This window comes from Dendrobates tinctorius, unplaced genomic scaffold (genome assembly GCF_039654945.1).
Source record: "Dendrobates tinctorius isolate UK_male_01 unplaced genomic scaffold, ASM3965494v1 ptg000194l, whole genome shotgun sequence".
In the NCBI taxonomy this organism is placed as follows: Eukaryota; Metazoa; Chordata; class Amphibia; order Anura; family Dendrobatidae; genus Dendrobates; species Dendrobates tinctorius.
Window position 1 is genome coordinate 573,764 of NW_027361861.1, and position 27,521 is coordinate 601,284.

At 43.1% G+C, this 27,521-nt stretch overlaps 1 protein-coding gene across 1 annotated transcript in view; it reads right to left on the reverse strand.

Moving 5' to 3' along the window:
• The window catches only part of STARD9 (StAR related lipid transfer domain containing 9), a 292,466-nt gene that overhangs the window by 121,957 nt on the left and 142,988 nt on the right, over positions 1 to 27,521 (reverse strand). Inside the window, exons 17-19 of the mRNA XM_073552673.1 lie at positions 23,722 to 23,761; positions 12,108 to 12,245; positions 10,314 to 10,396 (exon numbers count right to left, since the gene is read on the reverse strand). Coding sequence (XP_073408774.1) covers positions 10,314 to 10,396; positions 12,108 to 12,245; positions 23,722 to 23,761 — 261 coding nt within the window. The remainder of the gene's footprint in view (positions 1 to 10,313; positions 10,397 to 12,107; positions 12,246 to 23,721; positions 23,762 to 27,521) is intronic.

Below are 27,521 nucleotides of genomic sequence, written 5' to 3' on the forward strand. Positions count from 1 at the left end.
CTGACCGTGCTGCAAGGAGCTCTCTCCAGCTCCTTTCTCCACCAAGGATGGTTGGAAATGAACACTATCACCAATGCTGATTGCAACACCTGACACTCATTTATAGCAATGCCAGCAATCACACCTGTATTCTAATCATGTGCACTAAACTAAAGAAACAGAGTGCAATGATGCTCACCAACACCGGGGGAAAACTTAGAACAAACCACACCACAGTGCAATAATCCTAATGGCCACCGGGGGCAAAAACCACCTAAGCACAGCTTAGAAAAAAAAAGGTTACCTGTGCTTTTTAACTGTCACGATCTAGCATGGATCATGACAACACCCATACACGCTCGTCCACACACTAGTCCGGACCAGAACGTTTATTGCCACTCATTGCTTTGTCAAATACTGTGAACTTTTACTGGAACTGACAACAGAGGCATCCCCTTGTGTCACCACACTCACACCCCCGCTATTCACCAAGGGAAACACCACCCTCCAACCCCTCTACTACGAGGCCTGCAACTCTCTGGGTTGGCTAATGGCGAGGATTGAGACTTGCCCCTACTCCCTGGCAGCACCCCTGCAGCCACTACTGGAGAAGTGGAGGAAATATACACTCCCTGGTCGCCTTCCTCCACATGACCAGGAGGGGGCGGCTTCTTCGGTGGTATGGAAGGTTTGGCGTGAGCCCCGCGGACTATAACACAAATCCGCCCCCCACAGGGACGTACCCCTTCACCTCGGGGAATACCAGGCAGCACCATGGGGACACCCACTCCTTCCACTTGCCTGGGTGCGCCCGCGTGCATGAGCAAGTCCCGCACACCAGCAGGGACTCTGGGGGCTTCTTTGCCAGCCGCAATTTGATTTTCTGGTTGAGCCAGAGGGAAGGCCCCAGACCCTAACAACTGCTGCTGGAACTGCTTCAACACACCATGCAGCTCCTCACTCACCTCAGTGAGGCCCAGCAGCAATTACTCACCGGCCTCAACTTGGCCAAAGGCCTACCAGAAAAAAAAAAGTAAGGTTGGTGATAATGTCATGGTCACGTGTGACTGGACACACCGCCTCCAGCAGGGCGAATTTATATGACATGCGTGACCCTGGATACACCGCCTCCAGCAGGGCGAATTTAAATAAAGAACGTGCAGCCGGATACACCGCCTCCAGCAGGCGAATTTCGGTAGTACACGCAAGTCTGAATACACCGCCTGCAGCAGGGCGAATTTCAGAATAAAGGGGAAAACCAGGATAACAATTACAATGGTGGCCGTGGAATAGGGAACGGGGACATGGAGACCTCCTGCACTCCCCTGAGTCAGTGTCTCTACACTCCTAACGATCCCTAGGCCGGTTCCGCACCGGGCGCCGATCAGGATACCTGAAATCCCTAGCTTGCCCTGAACCAATCCCTTACTAGTGAAGTGGACAGTGCAGAAACTAATCCCACCACTGCACTAAAACACACAATGAGGAAAGTGACAAACAGGGAAACACCACTTAGCTTTGCTCTGTTGCTAATGCTCCCAGCAACCGAGTCCGACACCTGAGTGCATCTTTTCCTGCAACCGGATCCAACACCTGAGTGCAGCTTTCCAGCAACAGAGTCCCACATCTGAGTGCAGCTTTACAGCAACAGAGTCCAGCATCTGAGTGCAGCTTTCCTGCAACAGAGTCCAGCATCTGAGTGCAGCTCTCTTCAAGCAACAGAGTCCAGCATCTGAGTGCAGCTTTCACCATAGCTGCCACTCCACCAAGCTTTGCAAGAACTCCTCGCTGACACCATAGCTGCCACTCCACCAAGCTTTGCAAGAACTCCAGACTGACACCATAGCTGCCACTCCAGGATTCTGACTGAGCTGCCCGGGACTCTTCTCAACTTCCTTCCTTCACCAAGGATGGTTGGAAAAGACCAATATTACCAACAGTGATTGCAACCACCTGGCACTCTTATAGGTAAGAGCCAGCAATCACACCTGCTTCATAATCATGTGCAATAACACCAACCACCACCGGGGGGCAAACTAGAATAAAAGACACCACTGTGTAATAACCCTAATGGCCACCGGGGGCGAAACTAACTCCAAGCAACCAGCTCAAAGGAAAAAAAAGGTTACTTATTCAAAACCTGTCATATCCAACCTGGATCATGACAGGAAGAAGGCAGGGGTGTCCGCTCTCCCCTCTTTTGTTTGCTCTGGTTGTGGAACCGCTGGCCGCAGAAATACGACAGTCTACAGAGGTCTCTGGTCTTAAATACGGTATGGTAGAGGAAAAAAAAGCGCTTTATGCGGACGATATTTTGTTATTCTTAAGTGATTCCCAAACATCTTTGAGAAGCGCTATACAGCTCATTGAGGGGTTTGGATCTCTGTCCGGGCTGGTGATCAACTGGAGTAAATCAAACTTGTTTTATACAGCTGATACAGTTGATGAAAGGGATAGTGGTGTAGAAGTGGGCAGACTTAAAGTAGTGAAACAATTCAAATATCTTGGGATATGGATATCAATGCCGATCACGGATTATCTGCATAAAAATTTGACTCCCATTTTGGGGAACCTTAAGGCAAAGGTAGGAGCCTGGAATAAATTGCACCTTTCGGTAGTGGGCCGAGTCAACTTTATTAAAATGATTCTGCCCAAAATATTGTATGTCCTACATAATGCGCCTATGTGGATACCTCAGAGGAAATCTAAACAAAAAAATTCTCTATTTAGAAACCTAGTTTGGGTGGAAACAGTATCCCCGGATTAAACTGGAGACCCTTCAGCGTCCCAAGGATGATGGGGGACTGGTTCTGCCTAATCCCGGAATATATTTCATTGCGGCCCAGTGCCAACATTTAAGGGGATGGGCGCATGAGGCAACCTCCAGCACGGTACAACTTATTCTGGAAAAACTGACAAATAGATGTCCTGTGGTTCAATGCTTAGAGGCTGGCTCTCTGGGGACACTTGGGAAAACATACCCTACACTGTCTCTGGTACATAAAGTATGGGGGAAGGTTAAACAAATTTATGGAGTTACCTGCCTAACTCTGTTCTCACCAATATAGAATAATACTAATCTTCCAGAATTCAGGGCCTTGAGGTGTTTGAAGGAATGGCAGGCTAAAGGGATTCAGTATGTTTATCAAGTGATGGATCAGCAGGGGTTGAAAGCCTTTCCTTAGTAAGGGTACCGTCACACTTGGCGGCGCACCAGCGATCCCGACAACGATGCAACTTGGTAAGGATCGCTGGTGTGTCGCTACGGGTCGCTGGTGAGATGTTAAACAATCAGATCTCAACAGTGACGCAGCAACGATACGACGGTCGTTGGGACCCTGTCTCTCAGACCTGTAGTATTGAGGTCGTTCGTCGTTGTCCCTGTCAAACACAGCGATGCATACTGGCCAGCGGGACACCAGTGATCAAAAAATGGCCCAGAACATTCGAGCACGATCAGTGACTTCGCAGCAGGTGCCCAATCGCCGCTATGTGTCACACATAGCGAGATCACAGGTGAGATCACTGTTGATCGGTGACACAACAGCGATCTCACTAGCGATCTCGCTATGTGAAATGGGGGCTTTACAGTCAGAATTTGGTCTTCGTGCCTCGGGAGAGTTCCAATATGCACAGATGAAGCACGCATACATGGTTCAGAATAGGACTGAGCACCCCACTATTCAGGGGGACATTGTGCTGGATTATATATGTGGGACTGGGTCCACTAGTGGGGTAATATCCTCCTTATATGGGGATTTGTTACATCCCTTTCTACTTAAATTTCCAATCAAAGCCAGGGCTAAGTGGGAGAGAGAGTTGGGCCTATTAGAGGAAGACACGTGGGACTCCGCTCTGGAGTTGATACCAAGACTGTCGCTGAACGAGCCGAGTAGGCTGTCTCAGCTTTATATAATGCACAGAGTTTATAAGTCCTCGGACGTACTATTTAAGGCGGGCCTAAGACCTAATTCTGAATGTCCCCGATGCAGGAACGACTGTGCAGGTATATACCATATGATTTGGACTTGCCCAAGACTGGCCTCTTTCTGGATAGTGGTCCTGAGTTGTATAGAAGGGGCATATAGTTGTGTGATTCCAAGGGAGCCAGTGGTATGTTTGTTGGGATATGTGTGGGAGATAGTGGTAGATAATGCATTGAAGGAAGCAGAGGCAATTACCCAGAAGATGATTGCTAGATGCTGGATAAGATAGGAGACTCCGTCTAGGGGAGAATACCTCAAATACATGAAACATGTCATTAAATTGGAGAAGGGAGTCTATAGGAAAAGGGGGAAATCTGCCCTATATGGAAAATTGTGGACACCATGGTTGGAGTATGGATAAGGAGGTGGAAATTGTGGGGAAAGGTCTTGGGATATTAACTCCAGGAGTACTGTATTGTACTGCTGTATAAGATGGATTACTGAAATAAATCTTCATTCTGTAATGTTGGGGAATGCTAGAATGTAAATATATGCTGTCTAAAAGGGGGGTTGGGGGAGGGGATGGGTGTTGTTCTTGGCTAATGGGGTTGTTCTCTTGAAACTGAATGTATTTTGATTATTTGTATTATAGTATATCTGTCTTTAATAAAAATCTATTTGAGTAAAAAAAAACAAAAAACATTTTGATGGTAAAAATACGTTTTTTCATTCCTCTCATGTCACTTTGCGTCAATTACTGAAAAGCACCTGAAGGGTTAATAAACTACCTGAAAGCAATTTTGAATAAGATGAGGGGTGCTGTTTTTAAAATGGTATCCCTTTTGGGGGTTTCCCAATATAAAGGACCCCCAAAGTCACTTCAAAACTTAATAGGTCCCTAAAACAATAAGTTTTGTAAATGTCCTAGAAAAAATGAAAAATTACTGTTACATTTTTAAACCTTCTAAAATATGAACAAAATAAAACAACATTTTACAATTGGTGCTGATGTAATGCAGACATGTGGGAAATGTTATTTATTAATGTTTATGTGTGGTATGACTGGATTAAAGTGATAATCATTCAAAGATTAAAAATCGCAATTTTTTTTAATTTTGTGAAAAATTTCTGATTTTTTTTATAAACAGAAAATATCGACATAAATTTATCATTATCATAAAATACAATGTGTCACGAAAAAAATCTCAAAATTAATGAGATATGTTTTAGCATTCTAAAGTTATTATCACATAAAGGGACACTGGTCAGATTATAGAAAATTTGCCCAGTCACTAAAGGGTTAAACAAACCGCAAGCGGAGCACCAAGGCTTTTTCCAAAACTGGAAAATCCATTTAAAAGAGGAAATACTTTTGATATCATAAAACTATTATAATGATTTCTTGCACCATTATTACAGTCTAATGCAGACCTGGGCAAAGGGGACATGGGGAGGCTATGTGAGTCTCATGCTGCATATGGGGAAGCAGCGTGGGGCTCATGCTGTATATGGGGGAGGCTGTGTGGGGCTTATGCTGTATATGGGGAGGCTGTGTGGGGCTTATGCTTTATATGCTTTCCATGACTGGGATCAGTGTAGATCTTATCTGGTGGAGGTGTTAAAATAGATGTTGCCAGGCTGAATGTCTTTGATCATCCAAAAAAAAAAAAAAAAACCCTGGTGTGCTGACCCCAGCTGCCAAATTATCCTCAACCAGTTCCCACAATCCATCTCTTCTGACCCTGCAGTCTGGACTATAAATTTAGAACCATCCTTAGGGGTGCACGCATGTGGGGGTGCATGCATCACAGAAGCAAAGCGTCACGAAGATAAGCGTCGGGATACAGCAGTTATTACATGGCAGTTAGTCAGGTAACCCACACTCTGCTCTCCCTTTTATCCATGTGCCTTATTCCTATCCTCCTATGTTCTCTTGCAATCCACTTTCACCGACCAATCCCCCCTCCATCACGACTCATATACATCAGCTCCTCTCTCTTTCCTTCTCCCATGTACAGCTCCCATGCACTTCTCACCTTCTTAAAAAACCTCAGCCCATCTTGCCCAAACACACTGCACAAAAAATCTTCATACAATTCCAAAAACTATTTGCTCTTTATCTTCCTGCTCCTACTGATTTCAGGGGACATCTCCCCCAACCCCGGTCCACCATCCCCCAACCTCAACCCCTACCCTACCTCACATCAAAACCTTAATAATCTTACTAATATTATTTGCACTCCTTCATCTCCTTCTTTCAATTGTGCCCTTTGGAATCCACGGTCTGTATGCAACAAGCTTCCTTTCCTACACAATTACTTTCTGAAAAACTCGCTGAATCTGTTGGCCCTCACGGAGACCTGGATTCAGGATTCTGACACTGTCTCTCCTGCTGCCATTTCCCATGGTGGCTTACAATTCTCCCATTCCCCGAGACCGACAAACAGACCTGGTGGTGGAGTCGGCATACTCCTGTCCCCACAATGCACTTTCCAGGTCATCCCCCCAGTTCCATCACTCTCATTCCCTTCTTTTGAAGTCCACACCATCAGGCTCTTTCGTCCCCTCTCCCTCAGAGTAGCGGTCATATACCGGCCCCCAGGCTCACCCACCCACTTCCTGGACCATTTCTCTGCCTGGCTGCCGCAATTCATGTCCTCAGAACTACCAACCCTTATCCTGGGAGACTTCAACATCCCCATTAACAGCCCCACTTCCACATCTGCAGCCCAGCTTCTATCACTAACCACTTCTCTAGGCCTCTCTCAGCTCTCAACCTCTGAAACACACAAAGACGGTAACACCCTGGACCTGGTTTTCGCCCGGCTCTGCTCAATCTCCTACCTAGATAACTCACCGCTTCCCCTCTCTGACCACAACATTCTCTCCTTTACACTCACAATTCCTCGCTCACCCCAGCACCCTCCTACCTACCATTCAGTCAGAAATCTACAAGCCATTAACCCTCATACACTTTCAGACTCCCTACACTCATCATTGTCCCCAATCTCTTCTTTGTCCTGTCCTGATCTGGCTGTACATCACTTCAATGACACTCTTAGAAGCACCCTTGACCAAGTAGCTCCCCTCACCCGCAGAACCTCCAAACACAGAGTGAAACAGCCCTGGCTCACATCGCAAACCCGATTTCTCCAGCGATGCTCTAGGTGTGCTGAACGCTTATGGACGAAAACATGCACACCAGAAGACTTCACACGCTTCAAATTTATGTTAAGGACATATAACTCTGCCCTTCACCTCGCCAAACAGACCTACTTCACCACCCTGATCTCCTCACTATCCAACAACCCCAAGAAACTTTTTGACACCTTTCACTCCCTCCTCAGGCCAAAAGCACAAGCCCCTATCACAGACATTTGCGCTGATGACCTTGCCTCCCACTTTATAGAGAAAATAGACAATATCCGTCAGGAAATCCGCTCCCAATCACCAAGTTCAGTGACTCCCATCCCTCCCTGCATTTCCCCTGGCTCACTCTCCACATTCGATCCCATCACAGAAGAAGAAGTCTCCAGGCTCCTCTCCTCTTCTCGTCCGACTACATGCACAACCGACCCCATTCCCTCACATCTCCTCCAGTCTCTCTCTCCAGTCGTCACAACTCACCTAACTACAATCTTTAATCTCTCCCTCTCCTCTGGCATTTTCCCCTCCTCCTTCAAACACTCTATCATTACTCCATTACTAAAGAAACCCACCCTCGACCCATCCTGCACAAACAACTACAGACCAGTCTCCAATCTCCCCTTCATCTCTAAACTCTTGGAGCGCCTGATATACTCTCGCCTTACCCGTTACCTCTCCACTCACTCCCTCCTAGACCCTTCACAGTCCGGTTTCCGCCCCCTACATTCGACAGAAACTGCACTCATCAAAGTGACCAATGACCTACTGACAGCAAAACGTAATGGTGACCACTCTCTGCTCATTCTTCTCGACCTTTCTGCAGCTTTCGACACTGTTGACCATCCTCTCCTACTCTCCAGGCTCCAGTCACTAGGCATTAAGGACACTGCTCTTTCCTGGTTCTCCTCCTATCTTTCCGACCGCTCCTTCAGTGTTCTGTTTTCTGGCTCCACTTCATCTCCTCTTCCTCTCACTGTTGGGGTACCTCAGGGCTCAGTCCTTGGCCCCCTTCTCTTCTCTCTCTACACGGCCCCAATTGGACAGACCATCAGCAGACTTGGCTTTCAGTACCATCTTTATGCTGATGACACACAACTGTACACATCATCCCCTGACCTTACCTCCGCTGTACTACAGAACGCCACTGACTGTCTGTCTGCAGTCTCCAACATCATGTCTGCTCTCTATCTGAAACTCAACCTCTCCAAAACTGAACTTCTTCTGCTCCCACCATCTACTAACCTCCCTAAATCTGACATTTCCCTCTCTGTGGGTGGCACCATAATAACACCCCGACAGCAGGCGCGCTGTCTGGGTGTTATGTTTGACTCCGATCTCTCCTTCACCTCCCATATACAATCTCTTGCCCGCTCGTGCCGCTTACACCTAAAGAACATCTCTATAATCCACCCTTTTCTCACCATGGAAACAACAAAAACTCTCACTGTCGCCCTGATCCACTCCCGCCTGGACTACTGTAATGCTCTATTAATTGGCCTCCCTCTCACTCGACTCTCCCCTCTCCAGTCTATCCTTAATGCAGCAGCCAGGGTTGTCCATCTGGCTAATCGTTACTCAGACGCGTCCGCTCTTCGCCAGTCGTTACACTGGCTGCCAATTCATTACAGGGTACAATTCAAAGTACTTGTTCTCACCCACAAAGCTCTCCACAGTGCGGCACCCCCTTACATCTCCTCCCTCATTTCTGTCTATCGGTCAACCGACCGCTGCGCTCTGCAAATGACTTTCGACTAACCTCTGCCCTAATCCGTACCTCCCACTCCCGACTCCAAGACTTCTCCCGTGCTGCGCCAATCCTCTGGAATGCTCTACCCCAAGATATTAGGACCATCCACAATTTGCATAGTTTTAGGCGCTCGCTCAAAACACATTTGTTCAGAGCGGCCTATCACATTCAGTAATCAAAGTCATGTTATGTTTGTGTGTGTGTAGCCCATTCACTATCTCCATCTAACCCCCACCCCCTGAAGATGGCTGGACTATCATTGTAAATACATCATTGTAAATACAAACCTGTGCTTTGTATCTCCCCCACCTCATTGTAGATTGTAAGCTCCACGAGCAGGGTCATCTTACTTCGCTTTATTGTATTGTTAACGTTGTTACTTATGACTGTTGTGTTTGAAACTGTTCAACTGTAAAGCGCTGCGGAATATGTTGGCGCTATATAAATAAAGATTATTATTATTATATGGGGGGAGGCTGTGTGGGGCTCATGTTGTATATGGGGAGGCTGTGTGGGGCTCATGCTGTATATGGGGAGGTAGTGTGGAGCTCACGCTGTATATGGGGAGGTAGCGTGAGGCTCATCCTGTATATGGGAAGGCTCTGTGGGGCTCATGCTGTAAATAGGGACGCTGTGTATGGGCTAATGCTGTATATAGGGAGGTTGTGTGTGGCTCATGCGGTATATAGGGAAGCATGTGTGGGGCTCATGCTGTATATAGGGAGGCTGTCTAGGGTTCATGCTGTTTATAGGGAGGCTGTGTGGGGCTCATGCTGTATATAGGGAGGCTGTGTGGTGCTCATGCTGTATATAGGGAGGCTGTGTGGGGCTCATTCTGTATGTAGGGAGGCTGTGTGGGGCTCATGCTGTATATAGGGAGGCTGTGTGGGGCTCATGCTGTATATAGGGAGGCTGTGTGGGGCTCATGCTGTATATAGGGAGGCTGTGTGGGGCTCATGCTGTATATAGGGAGGCTGTGTGGGGCTCATGCTGTATATAGGGAGGCTGTGTGGGGCTCATGCTGTATATAGGGAGGCTGTGTGGGGCTCATGCTGTATATAGGGAGGCTGTGTGGGGCTCATGCTGTATGTAGGGAGGCTGTGTGGGGCTCATGCTGTATATAGGGAGGCTGTGTGGGGCTCATGCTGTATATAGGGAGGCTGTGTGGGGCTCATGCTGTATATAGAGAGGCTGTGTGGGGGCTCATACGGTATATAAGGAGCTGTGGGGGCTCATACGATATATAGAAGGGGCTGTAATGGGATTCAAACGATATATAGGGGGATGTCAGCATACTTAATTTTGCTCAATATTAAGTGATACAATTAATATTAATATAAATATAATAATTATTACTATATTGATATTAATATTGATCAGAATTAATTTCAGCCTATTGGTTTGGCCCTTCACAACAGTCATGGTCTCTAATGTGGCCCCTCTGGAAAATTAATAGCCCATCCTTGGTCTAATGCATTCAAAAAAGACATGATAATAAAGCAGTAATAACTTACAGATCTCATTTGCCTCAGCACAGCAGCCTCGGCTGGGTGGTTGAATCGAAATCTACGAGATTTTCCTAAAACAATGATGGCTCCTGATAAAAAAAAATTGTCAGATTTACTATGGCAGAAATCTTACTGTATGTTACCGTACTTCTTTTAACGGATTCACAGTTTTCAACCCTGAAGCAGTTAACGGAAGTAACACAACATAGAATGTGCAAAGCTATGTCGTTTTTACATTGCTGCTCATTTTTTCCAGAGTTTTTTTTATTGGGGCGGATTCCACATTTTTTTCATGCTTTTCAGTACACTATATGGTCAAGTGAATCAAAATTACATATTCTGCTGTGGGTATGTTGGCGTGACAAAAGTTACAGATCTTGGAAGAAGGGAAGGAAAAAAGCGCATAAATGAATAATGGCCTGGTCACAAAGGTGTTAAATGAAGTTTAGCAACAGTTACACAATGTTTCTGGCTGTGCCCCTTTAAAGCATACATTATAATAAACTGTGTGAATATGTTCTGCCCACTTCTTTGGCAAAAGCCGATACACTTGGCGGCACCAAGGCTGCTAGTAGTTCCAGGAGCGCAGACTAAGCTCGGATTAATTGGAAAGTCTTCACAAAATACTGCTGCGATGTCTATCCTCTGACTAATTGTAGGGGAGGCTGCAAGTATTTTCCTTTATGGTCGGCATTTCATTCTCTTTTATTTAGTGACAGACAATAGAGGATAGTGGCAAAAAAATTACTTTATGTAGCTAATTATAACACACATATTATATATAATAATAATGCATCTGAATATATATTCAAATGCATAAAGTAATTTTTTGTAATTTGGCTTATCCACCAAGACCTTTTTTAAAAAAAAGACTTCTAATTTAGTGAACAAACAATATGTGACCATGTAAAGAGCATGAAATTACCATCTACAGGGAACCTGTCAATTGATTCATGCTGCCCAGACCACAGGCATGAATCTCAGCCTCGCTGCACAAGTGCAGCCAGGTTCATTTTGCTCTAAAGCACTCCGGCGTTTGAGGAAAAACTGTTTAAAAATCTGTCCTGAGCAGTTCCCCCCCAAAAAACAGTTTTTCCCCCCTCACAGCTTTAGTTGATTGACAGGTAAAGCCAAATGGAGGACTGCTGCACTAGTCCTGTATCATCTCTGCCTACTGTCCCCCTGCCAATGAGCGATCGTGCTCGGATAAGGTGTTATCCATCATGTTCGGGTGCTAACAAGAGTGTCTTTAGCATGCTCGAAAAATATGTCCCCGTTGCTGCATGTCTGGCAGCTGTTTGGCAGCCACAACACATTCAGAGATTGTTGAACAAACAAGTAATTGCAGGGACTCGAACATATTTTTCAGATACGCCGAAGTCACTCGGTTAGCACCCGAGCATGCCCAAATAACACCTTACCCGAGCACATTCGCTCATCACTAATCTTTAAACTAGGTTCTCTCTGAAATGTCGCAATGTTTCATTAAAAAAAATTGCGCAGCCAGGATCTGATTCATGCTGACCGTGGTTTTGGCAGCAGGAATTGACAGGTTCCCTTTAAACAATCAAGTGATCAAGATCAGAATACATTACTATTTAGTTACTATGCAGGTCAGTTAATTTACCATACTCACTGCCAACTCAAGGCTTCAAAAAAATACAACAAAAATATGGAGCTTGTGACCTCGGTTATTTTAATTGGAATTTTTATTTTAATGACCATACACAGACACTGTGTATACCATATAACAGTCCCCCTTTTGCATTTTCTCATTGAAAAGACTTGCAATTGACTCACCTTGAGACAGACGACAGGCGTTTTTGACTTCTCGCCCGTTGACTGTGCAGGCAGCCCCAAGCGATGGCTGTAGTTCTACTACCCCAAACTTGTTCTGGATTACACAGTGCTCCTGCTGAATGTTTTCACCCTGTAACACTGGCATAATCATGGCACAATGAATCAATATGTTACAGTCTTGAAAAAAAAAATTCACCTACTATTCAATGAATGCATTCTATATAAAGTGGATACACATGTTGAGAGCATTATACTGCCTCTGTACAAATCCCTGGTTAGACCGCACATGCAGTACTGTGTACAGTTTTGGGCCCCGGTGCTCAAGAAGGATATAATGGAACTAGAGCGAGTACAAAGGAGGGCGACAAAATTAATAAAGGGGATGGAGGAACTACAATACACAGACAGAATAGCAAAATTAGGATTATTTAGTCTAGAAAAAAGACGACTGAGGGGCGATCTAATAACCATGTATAAGTATATAAGGGGGACAATACAAATATCTCTCTGAGGATCTGTTTATACCAAGAAAGGTGACGGTCACAAGGGGCATTCTCTGCGTATGGAGGAGAGAAGGTTTTTCCACCAACATAGAAGAGGATTATTTACTGTTAGGGCAGTGAGAATCTGGAATTCCCTGCCTGAGGAGGTGGTGATGGGGAGCTCAGACGAGGGGTTCAAGAGAGGCCTGGATGTCTTCCTGGAGCGTAACAATATTGTATCTTACAGTTATTAGGTTCTTTAGAAGGACGTAGATCTGGGGATTTATCCTGATGGAATACAGGCTGAACTGGATGAGCAAATGTCTTTTTCGGCCTTGCTAACTATGTTACTATGTACTCACTTCTCACAAACTATTGCAGGGAAAGGGAGAAGACTCCAAAACACTTCAATCACTGAAACCTCCATTTTTGAACTAAATATTTTCAGGCCCAGATACAACAAGAACATGTCTTGTAATGTGCCCACATGCATCTTTTCTTGTTATACAACCCAGGAAACCTCAAAATATCTGAGAGGTAATAAGCCACCAAAATAAGACTCCTTTTACCTGACAGGATCTATTGGATGTACTTGTATAAATAGGTCAGGGCATCATGAAAGGTAACAGAGAAAGACCTCAAACTACAGAGCGATGGGGATGTGGCCACAGGGATCCTCTGATTTAAAGAAGTCATCTCCGCTAACCCCCAGCAATCTGTTATTTTGGCCCGAGAAGACTCACCGGTAATTGTCTATACATGTCACTACTGCACATGGCTGCCAATCAAATGAACAGCACTCTATGTGAGGCATGCACCAGTATCAAATCACTATAGGTTGTGCCCTAACTAGTCAAAGGGAACATGCGCTGCTGTTCAGAGATAAACCCTTTAACACACTCGGCAAACTTTCAAATGGTGCTATGGTTCAGAGCACAGGAGAGACTAGTAACAACTGCATACTCTTAATTTTATAGGTCTTTTCTACTGAGAAAATTTCTGTGTGAAGGCATCCATAGATTTTAAGCAGGCTTACGCAAACTCGTATAGTGAATTTATCAACAGCATAATTTAGGGGCTGAGATCCTGATTCTAGTGATGTGTCAGTTATGTTGGTCTGCATGCTTAAAATTTTGATACAATCCTCATTTTCTCTGCTGCAGAGCTCAGAATACAGATCCACACCACTGATTGACAGAAAGCTCTTGTGCTCCTCGTCAGGCTTTGCAAATAGCCTACGTTCTCCCATGTAATCATCTACCTAGGCCTATATAATGCCTACCAAGGCACACACCTGTGTCTTGGTATTAAGACTATTAGTTTGTCTGTACACCACAACTGGATCACTACCTTTTCCAGGACCTCTACTCCCTGCCTGCGGTCTCCAGGACGACTGCTACCTGCCTGCGGTCTCCAGGACACCTGTTACCTGACTGCTACCTCTTATACACATTTCTTGCTTGCCTTAACTGACTGCTGTACCAATGCCAGTGACCCATGTGTCCACCCGGACCTTGTGCTTTTGAGGATCCACCTTATCTGAAAAGCCTAACAGAAAAATGTCCAGGGTCAGGTGGTAGGGGGTGGGTCATTGATGGTCTGACAGATTCACTATACTTCTTGCCAGAAATGGGTACTATTTTGTACACGGATGGCTAGTGATGTGCCATATAAATTAAGGGGAATATGTGTATTAATAAACTTGGTGCATTTACTTTAACTATTTAGGTGTAAGATTGGTGTATGAAATTAAGTCCAAATAAATTCCCCTCATTGACTTCTATAGGAAAGTTTTCAAGGCTCTCTATGACCTTTGCAGAGGTCACTGTGCAAGGAGGAGAGGAGTTGTGATCATCACCTATTTTAGTATCACTGGTGGGACTTGTGGTATCAGATGCCAGACTTTTACAGAGGTGATAACTTTTACTGTAATCCTGCCTGGATGATAATAAATGAAAAATGATATCAAGTGATCTTTGCAGAACAGGAAGTGTCAGCTTATTGAGAGGCTTAATGACCAGTGTAAAAACTGCAAGACTTCAGGATTATTTTTTAAGTATAAATAATGACATGGAAGGAAAAAATACACAATTTATAATTTTTTTTTTCATAAACTAGTTTATTTATTAATTGAGAACAGCATATAGTAACAAGATAATATGGTAACATCAAATCACATATCAGAATACCCCTTTTTTTAAGAAAAGTATGACATATTAACAAATTGTTCATTAACTTCTTGCAATAAAGTTTGGCTTTGCCAAGCCTGACAAAGGAAAGAAAAGAACTTTTAGTAGAAAATTATAACAAAATAGAAAAGTCAAGAAGAGATCCCAAGGGGAGAGGAAGAGATGAGCAAGGTTTATGAATCCACCCAGATTCAGATATGTACAAGTACAATATATGGTGTCTTCATCACGACAGAAGGATTGAGGAGTACTCCGGGGAAACTCTGAATAAAATCCATCCTTGCCAAGTATGGGAAAAGTTGTTGGAGCTAATTTTTTATGAGCAGAGGGACTTTCCATTCTACACAAAAAATCCATTTCAAGAGACCATTCTTGGATAGATGGAGTGAGTCTAGAACTCCAGTGTCTGGGAATGTCTGTTCTAGTGGTGGATAAAACAGTGTCTCAGCAATTCTGATAGACTTCAAAGATCCTGGTATCATTGAAAGAAGTCCGATCTGAGTAGTTCTAGATGAGGATTCCCCTGTAATGGGTTTGTGAACATTAAAGACTTTGCTCCAGAGGCCACTTATTTAAGGGCATTCCCACCAAATATGAAGCATAGTGCCTTCAGCATTTTCACATCTCCATCATTATTGGAGACAGAGGGAAATATCTTATGAAGACCTGCTGGGCAATGGTATCATCTAGTTATGATTTTGAATTTTTTTCCTGAGCTTTGCAAGCCAATGGAAGTCTGTGTGTGCAAAAGAAAGTTTTCTTTCATTGTCCCCCGAGAAGGTCATCCCAATCTCTCTCCCATCCTTTCTTGAACCACAGGAGCTCTGTATTAGTCTGAGATGACAAAATATAATATATTTAGGAGATAGTATGCTTGGATGCAACTTCTCCGATCGTCAATGAATCAAACTGAGAAGGGTCAGACTTGAGCACCGAGAATGGCTGAAAGGAATCAATCAATCAATCAATGAACGGAACTGGAGGTATGAAAACCAAGGTATGCTTTGATCGGGGTAGGGAGCTTTAAGCTTGTTTAGCGATAGTATATTTCTGAAATTTGCAAGGAACTGATGGAGACTAGTTTTATAGTTGAAGACCAGGAATTTACTCACTCCAACTCCAGGGGGGAATTCTGGATTGTCAATGATCGGTGTCATAGGTCCTGGAATCTTAGAAAACTTAAGTTTCTTTACCAATTGGTCCCAAACTCTGATAAGATCAACTGTTAATGGGGGGAGTGGTCCCTTTGAAGAACGAAAGTGCTTAGAAACCCAGGGTAGAGAAGTTAAAGGTACTGTCACACTTAGCGATGTACCAGCGATCCCGACCAGCGATATGACGCGGTCAGGATCGCTGGTACATCGCTAAGTGGTCGCTAGTGAGCTGCCACACAGGCAGATCTCACTAGCGACATCGCTGGGGACGGGGATCGCTACTTACCTGTCACACCAGGCGATCCTGCGTCCTCCCGCCCGGCTCCACGCGTCGCTCGTCCTCACAGCAGGAAGCGCCACAGGAAGCTGACGACGAGAAACAGTCCTGAACGTTCTCGCGCGATCAGCGATAACCAGCGGGGGAGCCGGTCGTAGGTAAGTATCAGACACAGAGATATCGCTAGCAATATCGCTATAACGTCACTAGTTATAGCGATATTGCTAGCGATATCTCTTAGTGTGACAGGCCCTTAAGTCTACGCAAGATAGGAATGACTCTAGTGTGACCCAACGCTTCTGAATCGCACCATGAAACCAATCTACAAGCCACCCCAGCACAGCCGCAGCATGATAGGGTTGAAAATTCGGGAGTCCGGCCCCCCCCCACACTGAGATTAAGATCTAGCCAAAAATTTAATGGCCAAGCTTGACCTTTTTGATCTCCAAATGAAATTGTTACAGACTGTATTTAGTTGCTTAAAAAAGTAACAGCGGAGTGCAATTGGAACCGCTTGAAATACATAAAGCAGTTTCGGAAGAATGTCCATCTTTAATACGCTAATTGTACCGAGCCAAGATAATCGTGTTTTGTCATAAGCCTTGAACTCAGCTTTGACACGACTCAGCAATGGCTCATGATTCAGATGGAAGAGCTGGGACAAGTCTGAGGGCAATTGGCCTCAAAGTATTTCATAGAACCTTTGCACCAATGGAAAGGAAAGGACCGTTTTAACAATTGTGCCTCCTCCTGTGGAAAATTGATGTTCAAAATCTCTGACTTAGAAAGATTTACCCTACAATTACTCAGTAGACTATATGTCTCAAATTCTTTCAGAATAGAGGGCAGTGATGTTTTAGGATTACAGATGTACAATAGGAGGTCATCTTCGTATACTGCCAATTTATGAGATTCGTGCCCAACTGGGATTCCTTGAATATTGGAGTTTTTCTTCAGGGCCATTGCCAGATACTCCATCACAATAATGTACAATAACGGGGAGAGTGGACACCCCTGTCTTGTTCCAATCGACACTCCAAAAGATTCTGAATAGTTGCCATTGCAACGGACCTTGGCAGAGGGGTCTTGATATAAAGCCATTATTTTGTTGAGAATGTTGGGACCTAAAATGATTTGTTTAAGAGCACTATGTAGAAATGGCCAGCTAACCCGGTCAAATGCTTTTTTCAGCATCAACCGATAGAATGCATGCTGGGATCTTTTTCAATTTCATATAGGACATAAGCAGCATCGTTTTAATCGTGTTGTCTCTTGCCTGGCTCTGGGACACAAATCCTACTTGATCGCTGTGCACGATATTAGGCATCAGGGGGGCTAATCTAGTCACTATGATTTTAGAGAAAAGTTTAACATCAATGTTAATTAAGGATATTGACCTGTAAATTGAGCATAATCTTTGGTCTTTCCCAGGTTTCAGTATCACTGAAATATGGGCTTCCAGAGTTTGTCTGGGAAACAATTTTTTAATTTTGTAGATTATTTTCTGAAAATACAGTTCATTTTAAAAACTCCCAATATACTTTTTTTTTAGCTCACTTGTTAGTTGATAGCAAAAAGACTGAAGGCCTTTTAAGGCTCTATTTGTGATGGATCTTCCATTAGCATGTAATGTATTACATAATGATCACAGCTCACCTCCTCCCTCTCCCTGCACAATAACCTCTGCCCATGTCACAGATCATGTTTGGAAAACTGTCCCATGGAAGTCAGTGAACTTCTGTCCATTGGTTTCGTCTATGCCGCTGCATTAAAGCATATCTCTAAATTATCAAAAACAAGATGGCTACCTAGTGATCATAAAAAATACAAATAAAATTCTAAATCCATAAAATTAAAAAAATTAAAAAAACAAGATTTATACACATTAACTCTGAAAATCAAATCTATTTTAATTGAATGCTGAGATTTTACAAACCTAATTTAGATTACACTGATTAAAGCGTCAATTATATTACAAAAAAAGTGTTAAACTCTAGCAGGGTAGATAATATCTTTTATTTTATCTATCCTATTCTTTCTAAATAGAAGTTTTAAATTTCATTGTGTCCCTGCCTGTGACCATAATGAGATGACTAAAGGGGGTTTTACACATAGCGATATCACTAGCAATATCGCTAAAGCGTCACCGATTTTGTGACGCAGCAGCGATATTGCTAGCGATATCGCTATGTGTGATACTTACCTCCAACCGCGTCCCCCGCTGTATGTCGCTGATCGCGCGAGATCGTGCAGGTCCATTTCTTGTCGGGCGCTTCCTGCTGGGCTTCCTGCTGGCGCCGACGAGCGACGCGTGGATGCGGACGGAGGACGTCATGGTCGCCGTGTCTGAAAGGTAAGTAACGACCGCTGCTGCATCGCTGCGTCGCTAGTGAAATCTTCCTGTTTGGCAGCTCACTAGCGACCATTTAGCGATGCACCAGCGATCCTGACCGTGTCATATCGTGGTCGGGATCGCTGGTGCACCGCTAAATGTAAAGGGGCCTTTAGGGGTACTTCACACATAGCATGATCGTTAGCGAGATCTCTGAAACGTCACAGATTTTGTGATGCAACAGCGACCTCGCCAGCGATCTCACTACGTGTGACACATAGCGGCGATATTGCTGATCGTGCTCGAATGTCCTAGGCCATTTTTTGCTTGTTGGTGTCTCGCTGGCCAGCATGCATTGCTGTGTTTGACGCCATAACAACAACGAGCGACCTCGTTGGCGACTCAGAACTCACGCTTATCGAGGTCTGAGTTGTCAGAGTCGTCAGAATCGCTGCTGTGTGACAAGGTCCCAACGACCTCCGAGGTCGTTATACGGATTGCCGTATCGTTGCGGATCGTTGCTGCGTCGTTGAGTAGATCTGTCTGTTTGACAGCTTACTAGCGACCATGTAGCGATGCACCAGCGATCCTTACCAGGTTGTATCGTTGTCGGGATCGCTGGAGCGTTGCTATGTGTAATGGTACCTTAAGGAAACGTTATCTCTACAGAATAGAAAAAGTCAGCCGAGTGACCAAAGGCAAAATTGCAAGGTTTTAGGATTTTTTTTGTTTTGATTTTAATTGTAGTCAATCATATCTAGAACTTAAAAAAAAAAGAGTCAGGTTTAACGTAAATTTAAACAAGTCTTAGGCTGGTTTCACATTTGCGTTTTTTTGCGCTGTAAAAAAACGCATACGTGCGCATGCGTTTTTTCCCCTATATTTAACATGGGTGCGCATACCTGCGCGCTGGTAAGCGCATGTATGCGATTTTCATGCGCTGCGTTTTTTTGGGGTGTGCGTTTGTATTTTCCAGACGCAGCATGTTGCATTTTTTGGCCCTGCAAAAAAGCGCATGCGCACGTATGCGCACGTTTTGCGCTAAAAATGGCCATTATAGCCTATGGATGCGCATACGTGCGCACTGGCATGCTCATGTATGCGTTTTTTTGCACATGCGTTTTTTTTTGTTAACCATGGAATTTAGGGGTTTGGGTTAGAGTTAGGGTTAGTTAAGGGGGTTTAGGGTTAGGGTTAGGGTCAGGGTTAGGGTTAAGTATGGTTTGGTTAAGGGTTAGGGTCAGGGTCAGGGTTAGGGTTAGGGTTAGGGTCAGGGTTAGGGTTAGTTAGGGTTTAGGGTTTGGGTTAGGGTTAAGTATGGTTTGGATAAGGGTTAGGGTCAGGGTTAGGGTTAGGGTCAGGGTTAGGGTCAGGGTTAGTTAGGGTTTAGGGTTTGGGTTAGGGTTAAGTATGGTTTGGTTAAGGGTTAGGGTCAGGGTTAGGGTTAGGGTTAGTTAGGGTTTAGGGTTTGGGTTAGGGTTAAGTATGGTTTGGTTAAGGGTTAGGGTCAGGGTTAGGGTCAGGGTTAGGGTTAGTAAAGTCATGGTTTGGGTTAGTGTGAGGGGCCACCTAATGTTGGAAAAAAACGCAAACGCGGTAAAAACGCACTAAAAACGCATACAAACGCATAAAAACGCTGCGTTTTTTTCATGCATGCTCATAAAAATGCTTGAAAAAAACGCAGCAGTTGTATGCTTTTGTATGCGTTTTTTCAATGCGTTTTTTTGCGGGAAAAACGCGCTGCAAAAAAAAGCAAGTGTGAAACTAGCCTTATTATTGCCTTTTCACCATTTAAGGCTATGTGCAAACGTTGAGTAAATGGCAGGAAATGAGAGTTTTTCATGCGTTTTTGACCGATTTGAATGAAGTCAATGATGGAAAACGCACAGAGAATAGCATGCTGCAGATTATTTTCTGCACCAAATCTGCAAGTCACAAATAAGCAATGTGTTCATGACACATCAGGTTTCTCATTCACTTTGCTGGCATCAGATATATAATTAAAAAGTTGGACGCGGGCAAAAATTCTGCCAAAATAATTACATAAACAGACTTCTCTCTTTTACTCCTTGCTCGCCTTCTGTTTACTTTGTAGTCAGGGGTGCACATATCTTTGGTGAAATCTGCAATGCTGCACAGGGGCCCAAGAGGTAAGGGGGCCACATCTACATCCAAAGCAGGTGGAATTGTGCATTACGATGAGCTATTGGACTGAAAGGGGCCCATGTACCGTTCTTGCACAGGGGCCCTGCTCTGTGTCAGACTGCACTTATCATCACAGCCCTCAATCACTGGCCTCAGCGGTCGTGTGCTCTCATGTGGGGTACACAGGAAGAGATGTCTACAGTCAAGATAAATAGAAGACTAGTAGGGTGTAAAGGGTGGGTATATACAGTCATATGTAAAAGTTTGGGCACCCCTATTAATGTTAACCTTTTTTCTTTATAACAATTTTGGTTTTTGCAACAGGTATTTCAGTTTCATATGTCTAATAACTGATGGACTCAGTTATATTTCTGGATTCAAATGAGGTTTATTGTACTAACAGAAAATGTGCAATCTGCATTTAAACAAAATTTGACCGGTGCAATAGTATGGGCACCCTTATCATTTTCTTGATTTGAACACTCCTAACTACTTTTTACTGACTTCCTGAAGCACTAAATTGGTTTTGTAACCTCATTGAGCTTTGAACTTCATAGCCAGGTGTATCAAATCATGAGAAAAGGTATTTAAAGTGGCCACTTGCAAGTAGTTCTCCTATTTGATTCTCCTATGAAGAGTGGCATCATGGGCTCCTCAAAACAACTCTCAAATGATCTGAAAACAAAGATTATTCAACATAGCTTTTCAGGGGAAGGATACAAAAAGTTGTCTCAGAGATTTAACCAGTCAGTTTCCACTGTGAGGAACATAGTAAGGAAATGGAAGAACACAGGTACAGTTCTTGTTAAGCCCAGAAGTGGCAGGCCAAGAAAAATATCAGAAAGGCAGAGAAGAAGAATGGTGAGAACAGTCAAGGACAATCCACAGACCACCTCCAAAGACCTGCAGCATCATCTTGCTGCAGATGGTGTCACTGTGCATCGGTCAACAATACAGCGCATGCATAACGCCTTTTTGTATGACCAAACAACTCAATCTTTGTTTCATCAGTCCACAGGACCTTCTTCCAAAATGTAACTGGCTTGTCCAAATGTGCTTTTGCATACCTCAGGCGACTCTGTTTGTGGCGTGCTTGCAGAAACGGCTTCTTTCGCATCACTCTCCCATACAGCTTCTCCTTGTGCAAAGTGCGCTGTATTGTTGACCGATGCACAGTGACACCATCTGCAGCAAGATGATGCTGCAGGTCTTCGGAGGTGGTCTGTGGATTGTCCTTGACTGTTCTCACCATTCTTCTTCTCTGCCTTTCTGATATTTTTCTTGGCCTGCCACTTCTGGGCTTAACAAGAACTGTACCTGTGTTCTTCCATTTCCTTACTATGTTCCTCACAGTGGAAACTGACAGGTTAAATCTCTGAGACAACTTTTTGTATCCTTCCCCTGAAAAGCTATGTTGAATAATTTTGTTTTCAGATCATTTGAGAGTTGTTTTGAGGAGCCCATGATGCCACTCTTCATAGGAGAATCAAATAGGAGAACTACTTGCAAGTGGCCACCTTAAATACCTTTTCTCATGATTTCATACACCTGGCTATGAAGTTCAAAGCTCAATGAGGTTACAAAACCAATTTAGTGCTTCAGGAAGTCAGTAAAAAGTAGTTAGGAGTGTTCAAATCAAGAAAATGATAAGGGTGCCCATACTTTTGCACCAGTCAAATTTTGTTTAAATGCAGATTGCACATTTTCTGTTAGTACAATAAACCTCATTTGAATCCAGAAATATAACTGAGTCCATCAGTTATTAGATATATGAAACTGAAATACCTGTTGCAAAAACCAAAATTGTTATAAAGAAAAAAGGTTAACATTAATAGGGGTGCCCAAACTTTTACATATGACTGTATTTAATTATTTTAGATGTATTATGTTGGACTACCCCTTTAAATAACCTTGCAAATACATTAGCACCAAAAGTCCAAGTAATACCACTCCATGAATCTCAACATTGATACTGCGATGTCTGGAACAACAGCATATATGAGGCTGTTGAGTTTGCGTCAGAAGATATGGGTCAGTCTGAACAACGCACTCAATACTCGGATTGTGAATGTCAAATGTATAAAATCCGCATTAGACCTCATCTCATTCAGACGTCTGTTCTTTGCGTACAAGTGCTATCCGTGTTTGTCACAAATAGCACCGGTACCTACATTAGTGAATGAAGTCATTAACAGTCCATGCAAAATCGTGGAGACTTGTCCGATTTGGGTCCGTTACAAAAAAAAAAAAAAAAATGGTCAGAACTTGGATGGCATCCGAGGTCCAATTTTCACGGACTGTTACATAAGAATGTGTTTTTATTTTCTTTTTCATGTATGAGATAAACTGATGACACTAGGACCAAACTGACAAAAAATACCGTCACATGATGTATATAAAATGGGTCAGGCCGAGGCGACACAGATTTCTTTGCAGCGCTAATAAGCTGCAATTATTATCGATACACAGATCTGTACCATTGTGTTGTTTGTAATCTTGTGGGTTGCAGCTGCCACCAGATGTCTTTGTTAGATTACCATAAATTAGGAGCAGACATGCTCCGGGCCCAAATGTAAAATCTGTACAATTCTCCCCACCAACCCCAAGTACAATGTACACTTTATATAAGATAGCACTATATAAGCAGAATAAATAATAATAATAATAATAATAAGTTTTTTTATATGGCAAAGGCGCTTTAAGCCCCTTCTGGCTACAGGACCTGGGTGAGCCTGTTGCCCCTGAATCCCCTTATAGGTACTATTTTAAATACAAGAGCTTCCGTATACAACCATACCAATGAACAAACAAAACAACTGCATAAGATGTCTGCTTTAAAATCATATAATAAATATAAAGCAGCTTCATGCTTTGCATAGAATACATAAAATCCTTAAATAATTGGGTGTTTGATTCCCTTTCAGCATAACACAGTCTGAAATAAAGCAATGACACTGGATAAATCGTATCCAGAAACAATGACATTATTTTCTTGCAATCTAAAAAAAAATGAATGTTGTTTTCTTCCCTCTTACCTATATCGTGATCGCGGCTCCCAATGTTTGTGGTCCCTTCCTAGATGATCCGTGAAAAACAAATAAAATAAATCAAAGCCGTCAATGAAGATGAAGTCAGGGGGTCGGTGGACAGATTAACACCTCAATAAGCAGCACACAGCTACAGGACTACAGCCTTTGTCCGAAGCACACCCAATGATGAGCACAAGCCAATCCATTTTACCTTCTCCAGAGCAGGCAGACAGCAGAGTGTAATGAATGCTAAGCAGAAAACACAAGAAAAGCTTCATTGGAGCCAAGGGAAGAGAAAATGCAGAGAGAGGGAAGAGAAGAGAGGGTTAGTATACATCAGCAGGTTTATAGAGGAGCTATACCAAGGGAATTAGCTGCAATGAGATGAGACAATATGGGAAATACTCTACGAAAACATCTATATTCCTGGACACAAACATCTGTTCACATTACACATCAAGTCGGTCTTTATCATACAACTTATGCAATAAACAAGCAAGCCACAGCCCTTTTCTACCACATCCTGCAGAGTAAAGTAAGGGTTTGTTCACATGTAGCGTTTGATACTCTCCCCCCCCCCCATTTTTATTTTTTATTTTTTTTGCTGTACAGACAAAAAGTATCATTTTACAGTATCAGCAAAAATAATAAAATCTCTAAAATCTGATTCATGTGTCGCCGTTTTTTTACTTTGCATTTTATGAGCTATGGTGCTTTTTTATATAAATTCTTACAGCATTTTGGGATAAAAAAAAAACACTAGCAAAAAGCGTCAAAAAAGCACAAAATTTATGCAACGATTTTCCTGACAATAGCCTGTATATTTCATGCGTAAAAAAAACACTAGCTGTGAACATACCCTAATACACCAAGGGACAAAATAATTTGTAGGAATTGTGGATTTATTTTTGTCTGTGGGTCAATTTCTAAATTATTTTACCATAAACAATACTTTTTTTTTTAGTACACTTTTCATTCTGAACTGGACACACCATGTAAATGTGGCTGCAAAGTGGAATAAAAAGTTTTTTTTGTTGTTTTTACTCTGCCTCTCCTTTTGAAGATATTACCAATCAAATATTTGGATCCTAATGAGTTAACTTTAGTTAAGTCCAAGTGGGTGTTAGTAGATCGTGTTTTTCACTGGGTGCATGTACTTCTGCCTCCTATACGACACTGACCAATCATAAGCAGGCAGTAACAGAAGTGCAGAAGGAACTGAAGATGTCATCAAGGTCACATGACCAGAGTCCACAGTTCCATACAGCCGGAGTTTGCAGCTTAAATAAGTACTGGAGATATATACTCCAGTTAATATATCCCCAAAAAAACAAGGTTAAGAACGGGGTATTTACACTGCATTTTTTGATAAGCGTAGCAGAAAATTAATGTACTAACTCTAGCTCTATTCTCCGCTCAGCACCTGTGTGACTTCAAGTAAAGAAGCGGTCAGGCAAGCAACAGAGGGCAATACTGGACAGGGCATACAGCTAGAGTAACAAGGGCTTGAGAAGTGCTCCCAAGCACAGAAAGCACATCAGCCTCATTTGCATATTGATTCAAACCCTGGTTTCTCAGGAATGGAGCACAGACTGGCCATGTAAAAGTATTAATAGATGTGTCTTTGAAAGAGCTACATGTGGATATACAGTGAAGGAAATAATTTTTTGATCCCCTGCTGATTTTGCAAGTTTGCCTACTGACAAGACAATGAACAGTCTATAATTTTAAGGGTAGATTAATTTTAACATTGAGAGATAGAATATGAAAAATAAAATCCAGAAAATCACATTGTATAAATTATATAAATTTGTTTGCATATTGCAGTGAGAAATAAGTATCCCCCTGGAAAACAAGACTTAATACTTGGTGGCAAAACCGTTGTTGGCAAGCCCAGCAGTCAGACTTTTTTTGTAGTTGATGATGAGGTTTGCGCACATGTCAGAAGTAGTTTTGGTCCACTCCTCTTTGCAGATCTCTAAATCATTAAGATTTTGAGGCTGTCGCTTGGCAACTTGGAGCTTCAACTCCGTCCATAAATTTTCTATGGTATTAAGGTCTGGAGACTGGCTAGGCCACTCCATGACCTTAATGTGCTACTTTTTGAGCCACTCATTTGTTGACTTGGCTGTATGTTTTGGGTCATTGTCTTGCTGGAAGACCAGCCACGACCCATTTTTCATGTCTTGGCAGAGGGAAGGAGGTTGTCACTCATGATTTTACGGTACATGGCTCCATCCATTCTCCCATTGATGCGGTGAAGAAGTCCTGTGCCCTTGGCAGAGAAACACCCCAAAACATAATGTTTCCACCTCCATGCTTGACACTGGGGACGGTGTTCTTTGGGTCATAGGCAGCAGTTCTCTTCCTCCAAACACGGCGAGATAAGTTAATACCAAAGAGCTCAATTTTTTTCTCATCTGTCCACAGCATATTCTCCCAATCACTCACAAAATCAACCAGGTGTTCATTGGCAAACTTCAGACGGGCCTGCACATGTGCCTTCTTGACCTTGCGGGCAGTGCAGGATTTTAAACCTTTACAGCATAATGTGTTACCAGTGGTTTTCTTGGTGACTGTGGTCCCAGCTGCCTTGAGATCATTAAGAAGTTTCCCCCGTGTAGATTTAGGCTGATCTCTCACCTTCCTCATGATCAAGGATAGCCCATGAGGTGAGATTTTGCATGGTACCCCAGACAGATGTCGATTGACTGTCATTTTGTATTTCTTCCATTTTCTCACTACTGCACAAACAGTTCTCTCTTTCTCACCCAGCGTCTTATGGTTTTGTAGCCCATTCCAGCTTTCTGCAGGTCTATGATCTTGTCCCTTAGAAAACTCTTTGGTCTTGCCCATGTTGTAGATGTTAGAGTCTGACTGAGTCAGACTCACCAAAGACTGGACGGACTGGACTGATTCTGTGGACAGGAGTCTTTTATAAAGGTGACTATGTAAGACAGCTGTCTTTAATGCAGGTAACGAGATGATTAGGATCGTCTAACTGGTCTGTAGGAGCCAAAACTCTTAATGGTTGGTAGGGGATCAAATACTTATTTTTCACTGCAAAATGCAAATAAATTTATATAATGTATACAATGTGATTTTCTGGATTTTATTGTTGATATTCTATCTCTCATTGTTAAAATTAACCTACCCTTAAAATTATAGACTGTTCATGAGTTCGAGAGGTGGTGAGTTCGCCTTCAATAGAAGTCTTCAAACAGAGGCAGGACAGACATCTGTCTGGGATGATTTCGCAAATCCTGCTTTTGAGCAGGGGGTTGGACCAGATGGCCCAGGAGGTCCCTTCCAACTCTACCATTCTATGTCTTTGTCAGTGGGCAAACTTACAAAATCAGCAAGGAATTAAATAATTAATTTCCATCACTGTAAATAGGTTGGGAGGCAAAATCCTGCTGACGGATTCCCTTTAAATTTAATCCTGTTGGGGGGGATTTTACAAATTAAGCTAGTAATATGGATTCAAAGGTTCCTGTTATATCAATGAAACATGATACCCGTCTTGTAGTAATTCGATGAGCCAGCAATGAGAAATCAAGCCTTTAAGACACATGCAAATTAGCCTGGAAGTGCATTGGAGGCGTGAATCGATACTTCCCATGCACTTCGACAATCTCTTCATGTGCATGTGGCGTCAAGGCCCAATATCTCCATACTTATCCTTTTTGTTTGTTTTTCGCTAAAATCTTCAAACTTGCATGAATTGTATTCTAATTTGCACAGATTTTATACATTACTGACAATCGTTCAAAAAGGTGATTTATATGGAAATTTACCGAAGTACA